This window comes from Symphodus melops, assembly GCF_947650265.1.
Source record: "Symphodus melops genome assembly, chromosome: 3".
In the NCBI taxonomy this organism is placed as follows: domain Eukaryota; kingdom Metazoa; phylum Chordata; class Actinopteri; order Labriformes; family Labridae; genus Symphodus; species Symphodus melops.
Window position 1 is genome coordinate 25,853,919 of NC_136693.1, and position 14,843 is coordinate 25,868,761.

Sequence of the window (14,843 nt, forward strand, 5' to 3'; positions counted from 1 at the left end):
AACTATGTAAATGACAGCAACACAGTAGGTGTCTGCAGCTCTTTAGACATAAATATACACACCTCTGTGTCTCTTTAACGTTGTTTGTCCAGTCAGTACTAAAGTCTGTGCGAAGAAAAGTCTTCCAGTCTTACTTATAATCAGTGACTAAATGAAACAATAGATCGTTTCAAGGCTGTTGGACTCTTTTGTGTTTGGATAGGTCTATTAGTGCATGTGCACAGCTGTGAGCTGTATGTTGTAAGGTAAGGCTTGATGGTAATTATTGAGAGGATCGTGTCAACAAATCCTGGTGAGAATTATGATCAGTTAAATTTTAATATGATGAAAAAAAATCATAGGTGAGGTAAAATACTACAAAAAAAGAATGTTTAAAAAAATCCCTGAAGACACCAAGCTGAGGTATTAGTCATATCTTGGATTAAAGTGGATTATTATTGTGGAAAATGTTCACAGCGTGGCTCAAAAGATTAATAAGAATCTGTGTAATTGGTCTCAAAATAACTGCTCCTGACTATTATTACCAGGGCATAAATAAAACATGACAGACTCACTTTAACTGACTCAAACATTTCAAAGGTGAGGCAGGACAATCGATGAAGTTTGAGAAAAACAGAAAACAAAAAAAAGTGAGTAAGGAATAGTTCCAAAAGTAAATGTAAAACAACTCATATAATATTTCAGCAACAAACTCCTAATGACTTAAAAAAAAAAAAAAAAAAAAAAAAAACATGTTTTCTTCATTCCTTAATCTGTGTGAGCCAGACGGCAGCATGATCGTGCCTTCTGCCTTCCAGTTTTATCAGGAAGCCAGCTGAGTCAATGGAGTGTGGCCACATTGCCACACAAATAAGAAGCAATAGAGATGTGAGGTAATGAAGGAAGAGGAAGGAGAGAGAGAGAGAGAGAGAGAGAGAGAGAGAGAGAGAGAGAGAGAGAGAGAGAGAGAGAGAGAGAGAGAGAGAGAGAGAGAGAGAGAGAGAGAGAGAGAGAGGGTGGGATGAGGGTGTGATGAGAGATGGAGGTAAACATTCCCCTGGTGTGTTTTTTTTCTTCCTCTTGATAACAGAAAACAAGTCTCCCTATCACGACGACATCGGCTTAAGACTGCTGGAGGCGGCTTAGCAACAAAAGAGCAAACAAAAGAGAGCGAAGGGAAAATATATCAAGTTTGATTTGTCATTGTCACCCTAAAGCTCACCCCCATCCACCCCTCTCTCTGCTCCTGTCGGAAGGAAAGCAGGTATATTGGCAGGCAGGTCTGGGTGCCAGCGATAACAATGTTGGCTTTGTTCCCTGCCTAGAATTGGACAATCGCTTGCAGGCGCCACCCAGCACAACAATTAAACAAGCCCAATGTTCGACACTGCATTACCGACACAGTGCAATCTGTTGGAGGCTTTTTTTTTTTGTGTAAATCTGTGGGGTTTCTATGTTGCTGATGCTGCAAGCTACGCTGGACCCGCTGATAGCAGCAAATCAGCTCCGACTGAGAGCTACACCTGTTGCACGCTAAACTCTATTAATCGTTTGTCATTACAAAAGCAGCCTGATGAATGCCTTTGCGCACACACACACACACACACACACACACACACGCACGCACGCACACACACGCGCACACACACACACACACACACGCACACACGCACACACGCCTGTCTTTCTCAGGGCAGACCACTGAGCTGCGTCACATCTGCCCAAAGTGTGCTCACGTGAGAAACGAGGGAGCCCAGACACACGGGACGCATTAACAATCTGAAATCCACACCTGGGGTAGAGGCATCAACCCTCCGCTTTGCTCCGTTTAAACTGGAGAATGAACAACCACAAACACACACAGATGTTAGCAAAACACTACTGGCAAACTCTGCAGTTTATTAAGTCGTAAGTAAATCCAGCGGCTGAGCTGAATCCTCACCTGCAGGGAGGATTTATCTCGTTTGTCTCTAGAAATGTTGTTTTTCTTCTCTTCCTCCGCTCAGGGTCCTCATGAAATGTATCTCTCTGAGATTATATTCGATGTGTTACAGATACTGTCACTATAATATCACAAGCATCAGTCAGCATGAGAGGCTTTTCTCCGATAAAAGCTGGGGATGTAAACAAACTAAATAGTTTCCTCTGTTTATTTTTGTTGTAAGTGTAAATCTTGTATTCACTTTGAATACAAACAGTCCGAGACACAAACAACACAGAGCTACTGTACTGAAACAAAGGATGTAATGATGCACTCAAGTCATGGTGAAATGTGTGTCAGGAGGACTTTGGCTAGCCTGGCGGTTATATTGTGCGTCCCGTGTGACCTCATTGCAGCGGTCACGGGTTCGAATCCGACCTGAGCCCTTTGCAATTTTCTGCCTCTTTTCAGCTGTCCTATCCATAAAGGCAAAAATACCCCAAAATAAAACAATGAGTATCATAATAGAGTACACGCTACGATTTTACCTTTTTTTTTTTTTTTTTTTAAAGACATGAGAATAGTGATGATTTATGAATATACATCTCTGACAATAAACATACACATGTCTTTTACTCATTTTTTCTAATAAATATGAACACTTTGAGATTTTAAAGTTACTGATAGAAAGAATGCATGTTCTTTACACAAAGTGACACTGATGGTGTCTTTAAAGAAAACTTTTAAAATTAAAGACGTTTTTACACATATACTAAATCACAGAAAAATTCATGTGAAACAGAAATATGTACTTGTAAATGTGCAGCCTTTAACTCTAAAATAGACGCACAGAAAGCTTTTCAAGACACTTCATTTTCTTAACAACATATTTTGTGTTACTTTATAAAAATTTAGATTTATATTGAATATATTGCATTAAAATTACAATACTGAATTTTGTCAAATTGATTTAAAATTGTCCATATTTGTATCGATTCAATGTATTGTGTATGTATGTATGTAATGTTACAGCCCTGATTAATACAAGCCAGTCGTCTAATATATATCTTACACTTAAACATCATTGACACAGACTCTGTTGAGTAAAACTTTTATCAAACTAACTCCAGCCTGGTGTCTGACCAGCAGTGCCGCAGTGTTTTTTTTTTTTTTTTTTCCCTGAATGTGACTGAAGGACATCTGTAATTATAGGCCTTCACTATGAAGTTCTGCAGCACCCTGGAGCCTAGTTTTAAGGGAGCTCCAGCTGCACTTACACCAAATTGCAGCTAGAAAAAAGCCAATTTAGGTCACCTCAGTTCAAGGTCAGTGCATTGAGAGGGATGCAGCTCTTTGGATGCTCTTTGATCCCTGAAATGTCACAGGGACGTTCCAATCAAGCATGACTTTTGTGATGGGTCTTTTTGACAGTGCAGAACACAAATAGTTATAACTGCACGCAAGTTTCATGGACGTCTACATCTACGTAAAGAACACAAATGTATGTCACTGAAAATAAAACAAAAAAAAAAACCCGTCATTTGTCTAGAAAAGGAAAAGACAGGGAAACATTTGAATGCACTAAAAGCAGAGAAATCCTCCTGAGAGCTGAAGGATTTGTCTGCTGTACCGTATAGCACATTTCTGTTCACTTCAACAAGAGAAACCAAGAAAACGCCAAGCTCGTGTCCTCGGTGGCAGAATCAGCACTGATCCTCGGGGAAAGCATCCTGAGCTGTATTACCAGAATCCAGCAGCCACACACAGCCAGAGGCAACACATGATCCTGCCCGCTGCACACTAAAGCCGACTGGATGTGCTCAGAGAGGTCTTTGGCCTATCCCCTCAGCTGCTCTACTTGTATTGATTTTACAGAAAATAAAAAAAAGTGTGAATCTCGTTTGTTATCAGGAGGCAAAATGAACACAAAAAAAAGTTGCAGGATATATCGGGCTGCTGAGTTGCAGTTTTCCCAGTCCTCCCTCCTCTCCGTCTACATCTTTTGCTTGCTCCGCTTTTCAGAAAAGTTGGTGCTCAAACAGGCCGTTTGGAGATTTTCCCTTCATGACATCACAAAGGGCAGTAACCCCTCCCCCAGATGGGAGACACTCCCACAGCTAGGTGTCTGTTCTACCTGACACCACAAACAACACAGACCATCGTACAGAAAAACCCAACCCCTTCCATGAGGTAGCTTGGTTGAACACAGCTCATTTGTATTTAAAGCTACAGCTACAGAAAGAGCCTGTTCTTAGCGGGGCTGAACTGGAGGGTTTATAGGCAAATACAAGAGTTGATTTTGATAAGAAACTTCACAGACACGCTTTGGGGAGACGTATAAAGGAGGGTATTACGTGAACTTGAACTTGTAAATGTATCTGCTCTTTTAGGCACAAATCGTTTTCTTTAGTGTCAAGAAGCCTCTTCATGTTTCCACTCTGGGACCTTGGTGAAGTTTTATATCTATATTAAAACCCTCACATTGTATTCAGCTTATACCCGAATATACACTTGAATGTCACATAAGCAGCGCTTCCATTGTATATGCTCCCAGTGCTTCTTCAAAATCTCCTTCACTCTGCCTCTTGACACTCAAAAGCCTACAGCATGAACTAATGCTGCCCTGCTTGATTCCCTTTGGGGACTGACTTTATAAAGTTTGGGGATTTTAGCTCTATGTCCTTGCCCCCTGTTGATAAAGTCTCTCTCCTGATCATGTCCTGTACATGTAGTATTTGTTTTTTTAGTTATTGTTTTGGGCCTTTTTGCCTTCATTGGATTGGGCAGCTGCAGAGAGACAGGAAAAGACTGAAGAAGAGAGTAGGGGATGACATGCAGACAAGGACTATAGCCTCTGTACAGTATAAGGGGTGTGCAACATAACCGCTAGGCTATCTGAATGCATTCCTGTGTGTATTTTTTTTATTAATGAAAAGTCCTACTTTCTTTCAAAAGTCTAACATACGACTTAGGGGGAAACTTTGCTTGGTAAATATAAACAAAGGCTGTTTCTGTCTGCATGCTTGTAATCACTTCTGCAGAATTAGACCCAGTGGAATTTTTAACGGACAACAGAAAAAACCAACCAAGACGCCTTAACAGTCCAATTCATGAGCTTCATATCATCTGTTTTGGAAACAGAAACTCCTAACTACAGATGACAGAGAATCGGAGGACTGTTGATATCAATCTGAAACAATAGAATTGATTTGACATAAACATCATTTAACATGACAATAGTACAGAGACGTCACCTGATAACGGTTTGTAATGTCTCCATCCTCCCTATCCTTCTTGTTTTTTTACCTCAATCATTTTTCAAATAGTGAGATTAACAGATTAACAGCTTCCTCTCGTTTCCTCTCTGGCTTCCCACTCATACCAACACGACCAGCTGCGTTCATCAAAGTGCAAACTGACAAGCCAGGGAACCTTTGTGTGGAATTAAATTCAGGTCAATGCATGCTGGGTAAACTGATTAGCATCTAAAACACCTGAGAACCTGTGACTGACTTTTTTCTCACAGGCCGAGAACAATTTCTCTGCAAACAACGCTTTGTTTCTTCGAGATGTAATCACTACACCCAAGGCTGCAGTTTCAAGATATTCAATATGACAAACAACTGCGTGCTCTACAGTATATGGCGAAAATAAGATGTGGCTGGGATGGCTCAGATATTTTAGTGAAAAGATTAATCTATGAAGAGTTTTTTGTGTGTGATTTTTTTTAAACATACTTTTGCATTAAACCCTTTAAGCCCGTCGCTCACTGTGATTTAACTATTACCAGGATGTCAAAGGCGATAAAGTGGACTTACCTGCATCGTAGTAACGGTCCAGCTTCTCCCACAGCGGCTCATCCTCACGCTGGAGAATGGACAGCTTCAGTGGTTCATAGATGGAACCTGAAGAAGGACACACCTGTTACACACAAAGCTTCCAGGCGATGCTGTTTTAAATAATATACATATCAGCCCTGTCTCCTCATCTAGCACTGACTAAACTGGAAAAAAGGTTAAATTGGTCAAGACTGTCTGAGATTATCTCCATTTTTTCTTGTCCCTGTACGTCTATATTAATCTCATCAATCATTCATACAAACCTGTCAGTTGGTATCCCGTCAAATGTCTTACTATATCTCTCTTTTGTTCCCTTCGTTGAACCAGTTTGTTGCTTGTTTGCCATCTTATTTCACCATTAAAGTCGTGTTATTCAATTTTTCAGCTATTCCAGTTTGTAAATGAATGAACCTTATGATTAGCTTCATTTTTCCAATAACCAATTTGCAGTAACAATAAAAGAAAACAACAACAAACAAAAAAACACAGAAAATGACAGAGAGATTGACACATGCCATCAGTTGATCCTGTTTCACTGCAACAAACCACATCACAAAGGACACAGCACAGAACAGCACACAAAACACAATTCAAGCCTGGAGCATAAAATTCAAACGCTAACGTGGCATACCACCAGATATTTCCTCACATTTTCCTCAGAGCCAAGAAAGAGAGTCGGAGTTTGAGGGGAAACCCCATATCTGTAGACTCTCTATTTTCACACACTTTTCACTTTGCTAAGATTTGCATTTTAATAGGTTCGACCCTGGGTCAATACCACAGGTACTGAAAAAATTCACATTCGAGCTGAAATTAGCATAATTTCCATCAGCTTAAAAATTGCAGGAGGACAAAGCCAATCCATCTCTTTTTATAGATAACACTTTAAACGAGAGCGGAAGAAGTTTAATATTCTAATTTTAATTTCTAACACTGGATCAGACGAATGTGCGAGGTTGTTATTTAGTGCTAATGTCAGTGATGTAGACTTTATTGGACGCTGTTCTCATTGGGTTTTGATTAACATTATGCATTTTTATTGTGTCACTCCTGGGTCTTCTTGTGGAATAAAAGGAATTGAAATCTTATTATAGTTAAACCAACATTAGACAAACTGTCATTATGTATGAACTCACAGGGGTTTATGGGTAATGTGACACTATTTTGCCCTCAAAGGTTTTCAAACTGCCTGAGAGCTCAGGCTTGCGTTCTTTGGGTTTTGTTCTAATGATCCAAAAAATAAATGATTGAGATATTGGTTGCCCCCATAGTCAGGATATAAAGACGAAAACATGTTAACAATAAAAGAGATTACATGAAACAACCTCTTGTAACTCACTCTACAGCTTGACCAATGAATTGGCCAATAAATAGTATTGGCCGATATTAGCGTATCCAGTGACTATTGGCTAATTTCATTGCAGATATAAACCGATATCCCAAGATGTATTCAACAGTCAAATAGCATTTCACTTGAATTTTATTGTATTTCACCAGCAGCTGTCTTTCACCAGCTGAGTGTGCTTTAAAGATCACAACCAGCATTATCACCCTCCTGGTTGTGAAACGGGGAGACACGTACATGCGCTGTTATTTTACAGCTCAGTGACCCGCTTGTCTTCCTTATACTGTATGTCTATATGTGATTGATCACTGCACACAATAAAAACAAATATATCCATCTATCTCTACAGATTGAATATAGATCTAAGAAAGATATCGGCCATTTTTTTTTTTCGCTTCCCAAAATCAATATTGGTATCAGCCCTAAAAATCCCATATCGGCTGGGCCTTAACTCAGTCAGCCTCAGGAACATTCTAATCATGAGCTTCAGAACATTGATTAAGTCCATTTGCAAATGAAACATCTATGTAAAGACGTTTAGATCAGTTTCCAGTTATCAGAGAACGGGATGACTTTCTTGTCACCTGTGTCTCGTTCCCCTTCTGCTTGTGGCTCACTGAATAGTTTTCCCTCAGATCATCTGCCACTACTTACCAAGTCTGATGATTTTCCGATGAGGCCGATCAGCGGCGGCCACTGAAGTGGCCATGTCTCGAAACGTGAAATTAAGGCCAATCGTCTCTCTCTCAGCTAAATCACAAATCTACAGCAATTCACAGGAAGGAGTTAGTGGCACAGAGTTAGATCATTGACATGCGGTTTGATTAAACAATGAATTAAACTGAGTGAAGATGATCATGAACAGCATGCAACATATTACAATGCATTGTTTAGCTTAAGAATGGCTGACATGATAAATTACCAAATGACAGTATAGAGTTATTGTGATAAGGACTTCAGTGGAATAACGACACTAAATTAAGATGCAGATATGTCCACTTCATTGATAGTTTAAATTACTGAGTCTCTATGTTAATAACTGCTGTCCAATGACACCTGTTACTATCCTTGTCATGATTTCAGATGATCCAGATGATTTTTTTTCCTTCCATTTATTTTTCCAACTAAATATTGCAAAGCAGTGACAAGTTTTATGGAGGTGTGACATCTACCTCCAATCTATAGAAATCTATAGCACACTAAAAAAGTATCACCAGAGCTGAAAGAGCAGGTTATTATTTACATTTTTAATATTTTTTTATACTATGCACAGTCGTTTCTATCATGCATAAAACATATTGACACTGCATATTTAATTACATATACTTTTTTAAAATCTGATTTGGACTAACAATTATGACCAGAAAAGGAAATATTTGCTGGCTTTTACGAAGAAGTTACACAGCATGTTCTTAACAGAGGGATTCAAAAATAAATTTGTATTTCCTTTTCAATTTGTTTTTATTGATTTCTAAACTATTATCCATGACACAGGATCAGATCATTAAAAGAATATTCCTCCACAGGAATGGTCATGATGTTTTGATTTTGTTTTTGTTTTTTTTTGTCCCTGTTGTAACAACACAAAGAAAGGTTTTTCTTGCTTCGTGATGATGAATAAAGTTGTTTTGAAGTAGTCATCTCTGCAGTGCATGACATCTTTTATAAGGTGAACAATATTTCCCTCAGGTGTCCCACAACACAAGACCACAGGGTCACAAACAGGCCTCTTTAGGTCATCACACTTCATGCATTAAACCCAGTACAGTTCACACTACAGGTATGTTGTAACAGCAGCAGCTTTTCAGGCTTTAAATAGCCCCAGAGTGCTGCACATTTACACCTCTGACCTTTCGTGCCTTCACCGTCCCTGCACTGGGCAAATTAAATGGACACATCCAGCCACATGTAACACCGTGTCATGTTTCTGTACAGAGCAGACAGTCAAGCAGCAACACGAACAAACAACAAACCACGCCGACTCCAACAAGCACGACGCCATGCACAAACAAACAAGTCAGACCTGATCTTTTCGATCGGGCTTTAAATTCCAGCAGTTTCCAGCCGACATCTGCCAGGCTCGCCATGTTTACAAGAGTCAAGTTTGTGACAAAGTTGTATTATATCCGGTTGATTCCCTTCAAATTAAAACAGAGACGCTACCACTCCTGCTTGACTTTCAAGAAACATGTCACGCTTTCTACATTTTTTTATTTTTGAAGCGTCTGTTTAATGTCAACAGGTATTATAAACTTATATTCGTTGTCATGTGATCATTGTATGTATTCAAAGCTGTTCCATAGATTATTCAATTAATCTGAAAGTGGGTTTTCATTACTTCCGGTGAAGTAATAGCTAGCTTCCGCTAGCTTGAATCAGCTGTCAACCGTCAGACGAACCATCAGCACGACACTGTAGTAAACAAGGAAGCTCATTTTAAACACAAATTATACTTATTTCTACAAGTTACACCCATCTCATGTTCAGCAAATAAAAAAACAGAGGTATATGTAGCAGTTCTGTGTTTCAATTTAAACAAGGATTATTTTTGATTAAACAGTAACAGCTATTTAACGCTGCCGTAAAGCTAGATGCCGTAGTGCGTTTGGTGTTGTTGTAAGGAGCTCATCTGGTAGAAGGATGTTGACTTTTCAATTCAGTATTTTGGCATTTGTGTTGCTTTTTACGGGGCGATTTGACACATATGCCCTTCAGGATGTCACGGCGGATCTTTTCGGTGGTGATAATTTTGGGACAGTTGCAGCTTTTGGTGATTTTTACTCGGATAAACAGACAGACATCTTCGTGATCAGAGAGCGTATGTTACAGCTTCACTTCTCTTTACCTCACAGTTATTGACTTCACGTAGCACAATAACGTGCACAAACTGTATCCGGACTGGATAGATAAGTGTGTGTTAGATCAGTGTGTGTGTGCTTGTAAGAACAGTGTGTGTGTGTGTTAGATCAGTCTGTGCGTCTGTCAGAACAGTGTGTGTGTGTGTCTCTGTTAGATCACTGTGTATGCGTGTGTGTGTGAACTGTGCACGTGTGAACTGTGTGTGTGTGTTAGAACAGTGTATGTTTGTGCTTTGTTTGCACGTTTACCTTTTGTTTATGTCTCCCTCTTTCAGAGTCTCAAGTGTTGATTTTCTTCGCTGATTCTAAAGCACCGTACTTCAAACCGAAAGTCAACATCACCAAGGACATTTTACCGAGGTACATGTCCATACTGATGTCTTCAGTCATTATGAGGAGCTGACTGACGCCTCAGGGTGACTGTGTTTACTCACAGAGGAGCAGAGCATTTTAATTGTTCCATGTTTGTGTTCAGGGATACCGTCATCACCAGTGTGGTTCCTGGAGACTATGACGGAGACTCCCAGATGGATGTCCTTCTGACAGCTCAGATCAACTCCAAGTTTACAACCGTTTTCATCTTCTGGGCACACAACCAGACGTTAGGTACACACTCTATAACTCTTTTCAGACGGCTTTCTTTGTACCTATAACTAAGCTCAACCATCGTCACGTCTTTATACATTCATATTGATTCTGCCAGGGCATGATGTTGGTGTCGCAGGCTGTGTTCATATACATTGTGTTTCAGAGCAGCAGAAGCACAGTGATGACTCTATGTACAAACACACACAGAGTCAGACATGTATGCACCCTCAGCGCTGTGCTCTCCTGCTGGCTCAGCTGATACCCTTTGTAACAATAATAATAATAATGATAATAGTAACAATAAAGAGTTATTTAGGACTAAAAGTTACTTAGGACTGCATGGCTGAAAACTCAGGAGGGGAACCGTCCTTACTGTTATCCACCTGTGCTTTTACTGTAGATTTCAGATCTGCTTTTTTTTTCTTTGATAGGTAAAGAAAACACAAAGCATGTTCGGCACAAAATTGTACTCTGATTTAAAAAAAAAAAAAATTACACTTAAGTTATAGAAACTGTCCTTCCTCTGTAGTGAATATACAGCCGTGGCAGAGTGTGACATTTCTGTAATAATTTGACTGAATGAATGCTATAAAATAAATAGAAAGGATCTGACTTCATGCGATCATGATTATCCACTGTTGTTCCCTTTGACCTTTTTATACAGAAGGCATTTTTCCTTAAAGGTGACAGTGTTCATAATGAGATCAGCTGTTTCAGTGGAAGCTGGTAGTAAATAAAATGAATCTGAAAATAGATTCATGCTTTTACTCTTTCTGATGGCTCCAGCTCCTGAGTGAGATGCTGTTGCTGCACAGTTTTAACGTCAGTGAAGATAAATCAAGAGGTTTTAAGCTTCGGACTTAGAGTGAATCTTTTAATCATCCTGATATTTGTCAGATAAATCATTGAGGGAAAATAAGTTAGCAGTCCTGGAACACTATGAATATAATGAAGAGCTTTTCTTTACGGCTCTGACTCGTTCTAATGTGAGCTGGGGAGAAAAGTTCACAACCTGGTCGACAGCGCCGCCTGAAAGGGTCAGAAGTTGTCCCTTTCCTCTCAGAAGTGAGCAGCTGCTTTTAAATGTTTGGGCCTTTGGGCAGCATCGTTTTAAAGTAAATCACTTCCTCATATCTAAAGTTACTCATTAAGGATTTGTTTGACACAGGTCATTATTTTAGCCCCTTTTTTTATTTATTTATTTTTTCAAACGTTCTGTTTCATAACTTGCACAACATATTCACACATTTTCAGATATTTTTAACGGACTAAATGGTAAATGGACTTGGGCTTGTTTAGAGCTTTTCTAGTACTCCAAATACTCAAAGTCCGTGTACACTGCAGCTCACACCTACACACTCTCACACACTGCTGACGAAGCATCAGGAGCAACTCCGAGTTAAGTGACATGAAGCTGCAGCAGCTGGGAATTTCTTTTCCTTCCTCTTTCTTCACGCTTGTATTTTACATTTCAATTTATTTTCCACAAGGAGATACCTCATTTTTATTATGTCTTATTTTCTGTTGACTTGAGAAAGGCTTTAACAAATTAAAGACAGATGAGACAAAAACAAAAGTTAAATAACAAGGAGAAACTCATCCCTCAGATTTGTACCTCCCACGTTTAAAGCCTTGTTTTCCTACGAAAAAACAAACAAAAAATAAGTCAAAGAAAGAGAAGAGGAATATTTAGCCTGGTTTGACATGACGATTGATTTTCTAGCCCTTCTTTTTATCAGACCAGGAACTGCAACTGTTTCTTTCCTGCAGATATGAGTGGGTGGCTCAGGCTGAACCAGACCTTCACAGATCAACCTCTCGTTATGGAGTAAGTATCATTCTGAACGACTCCACTAACTCTACTGCTCAGATTTAGAGTGTAACAAAAACGTTGAAACTCCTTATAAATGGCACATCTTTAATAAATTATGACTTTATTATAAATTATAATCTGAAACAGTCATTTATATAATGAATGTAGAAACAGTATGTACTGTACTCTGACTTTATTGAATAGATGGATACCATTGAATAGAAAGTGTGACCACGTCCTTTCTTCTGCCCTCTCATCAACACAGACTAATAATATAAACATCTTTGGAAAACTGTTATTTAATATAATTCAATATTTCACTCCGATGACGTGTTCAGAAAACATACTTGCCAGAGTCCACATAAAACTGAACACCCTCCCCCCTCCCTCTCTACCAAACACTCTGATACATCAGCTGGAGTTTTAATAAACTCTTCTGTCCACAGTTTCAACGGGGACATGATCCCAGACGTTTTTGGAGTCACAACCGACCATTTAACCCAAGTCTGCAATTTCACCAACAGGTAATCATTCAGAGAAATCTCTGAGAGTCACATGTTTGTTTTTTTTATCGCTCGTATACCTGAAATGACTCTGTCCAGGTGTTAACTTGTGCCCTGTTTCCTCTTTAGGGTTCCAGTGTGCCGTAATGCACTAAGTTCACCTGTCGAGATGAGCATCCCTCACTCCAACGCCTTCATCGACCTCAACAAGGACTTTGCTGCCGGTGAGTCAGTGATGGATAAGAAAAGTTTAACCATGAGGAACAAATGTGAAGTGCTTTGGGGGAGCACACAGAATACTGTTAAAAGCTGCATGCTCTGAAGCAGCCATCACACATCAATTTAACCAAATCTTTGTATCTTCAGCTCGCTACTTTTAGAATATGGCAGGGCGAGTTCATTTTTATAGCACATTTTTTCATAGTGCTTCACACAAGACATTAAAAACGTTATGATGGAGGAAATAAAAGAAAATGTAAAAATGACTGAAATGATTACGTCTCGAAATAGGCTCGGCTTTTAGCAATCTTCACTGGCAGCCAGTGTAAAGGCGTCAGAACTGGACTGATCCACTTTCTTGGTTTTGGTGAGGACTGTAGCAGCAGCGTTCTGGATCAGCTGCAGGTGTCTGACTGATGTTTTAGGCAGACCTGTAAAGACACTGTCACAGTAATCAAGACGACTGAAGATGGACAAGTTCTTCCAGGTCCTGCTGGGACATAAGTCCTCTAATTCTTCAGGTGACAGTACGCTGACTTTGTATTTGTCTTAATGTGACTTTTATAAATTGAAGTCTGGCTCTGTCACTAAGCCCAGATGTTTTGCCTGGTCTGTTGTTCTTTCAGTCTGAAGCTGCGTGCTGACTCTGTCGACCTCGGTGTTGTCTTAGTTCAGCTGGAGAACATTTTCTCTGTTCTATGCATTAATTCAGTTCTTTATAGGATGTATATGTATGTATATATATATATATATATGTGTGTGTGTGTGTGTATATATATATATATATATGTGTGTGTGTGTGTATATATATATATATATATGTGTGTGTGTATATATATGTATGTATATATATATACACTCAACAAAAATATAAACGCAACACTTTTGTTTTTGCTCCCATTTGTCATGAGATGGACTCAAAGATCTAAAATTCATTCCAGATACACAATATTACCATTTCTCTCAAACATTGTTCATAAATCTGTCTAAATGTGTGATAGTGAGCACTTTTGCTTTGCTGAGACAATCCATCCCACCTCACAGGTGTGCCACATCAAGATGCTCATCAGACACCATGATTAGTGCACAGGTGTACCTTAGACTGTCCACAATAAAAGGCCACTCTGAAATGTGCAGTTTTGTCTCACAGCAAAATGCCACAGATGGCGCAAGCATTGAGGGAGCGTGCAATTGGCATGCTGACAGCAGGAATGTCAACCAGATCTGTTGCTCGGGCATTGAATGTTCATTTCTCCACCATAAGCCGTCTCCAAAGGCGTTTCAGAGAATATGGCAGTACATCCAACCGGCCTCACAACCGCAGACCACGTGTAACCACACCAGCCCAGGACCTCCACATCCAGCAGGTTCACCTCCAAGATCGTCTGAGACCAGCTACTCAGACAGCTGCTGAAACAATTGGTTTGCATAACCAAAGAATTTCTGCACAAACTGTCAGAAACCGTCTCAGGGAAGCTCAACTGCATGCTCGTCGTCCTCATCGGGGTCTTAACCTGACTCCAGATCGTCGCCGTAACAGACTTGAGTGGGCAAATGCTCACATTCGATGGCGTCTGGCACGTTGGAGAGGTGTTCTCTTCACGGATGAATCTCGGTTTACATTGTTCAGGGCAGATGGCAGACAGCGTGTGTGGCGTCGTGTGGGTGAGCGCTTTGCTGATGTCAATGTTGTGGATCGAGTGGCCCATGGTGGTGGTGGGGTTATGGTATGGGCAGGCATCTGTTATGGACGAAGAACACAGGTGCATTTTATTGAT

The 14,843-nt window shown here is 39.8% G+C and overlaps 2 protein-coding genes across 5 annotated transcripts in view; one reads left to right on the forward strand and one right to left on the reverse strand.

Moving 5' to 3' along the window:
• The window catches only part of phkb (phosphorylase kinase, beta), a 105,298-nt gene extending 96,079 nt beyond the window's left edge, over positions 1-9,219 (reverse strand). The window contains exons 1-3 of one of the 4 annotated variants that reach the window (XM_079340385.1): positions 9,108-9,214; positions 7,739-7,847; positions 5,719-5,805 (exon numbers count right to left, since the gene is read on the reverse strand). In XM_079340385.1, the coding sequence (XP_079196511.1) occupies positions 5,719-5,805; positions 7,739-7,847; positions 9,108-9,155 (244 nt within the window). In that variant the 5' untranslated portion in view covers positions 9,156-9,214. Of the gene's footprint in view, positions 1-5,718; positions 5,806-7,738; positions 7,848-9,107 lie in introns of all 4 variants that reach the window. The other 3 variants (XM_079340384.1, XM_079340387.1, XM_079340386.1) reach the window with 3 other exon arrangements.
• Positions 9,220-9,659: 440 nt separating this feature from the next.
• The window catches only part of itfg1 (integrin alpha FG-GAP repeat containing 1), a 160,607-nt gene continuing 155,423 nt past the window's right edge, over positions 9,660-14,843 (forward strand). The window contains exons 1-6 of the mRNA XM_079340390.1: positions 9,660-9,902; positions 10,218-10,302; positions 10,418-10,548; positions 12,301-12,358; positions 12,790-12,867; positions 12,976-13,070. Coding sequence (XP_079196516.1) covers positions 9,725-9,902; positions 10,218-10,302; positions 10,418-10,548; positions 12,301-12,358; positions 12,790-12,867; positions 12,976-13,070 — 625 coding nt within the window. The 5' untranslated portion in view covers positions 9,660-9,724. The remainder of the gene's footprint in view (positions 9,903-10,217; positions 10,303-10,417; positions 10,549-12,300; positions 12,359-12,789; positions 12,868-12,975; positions 13,071-14,843) is intronic.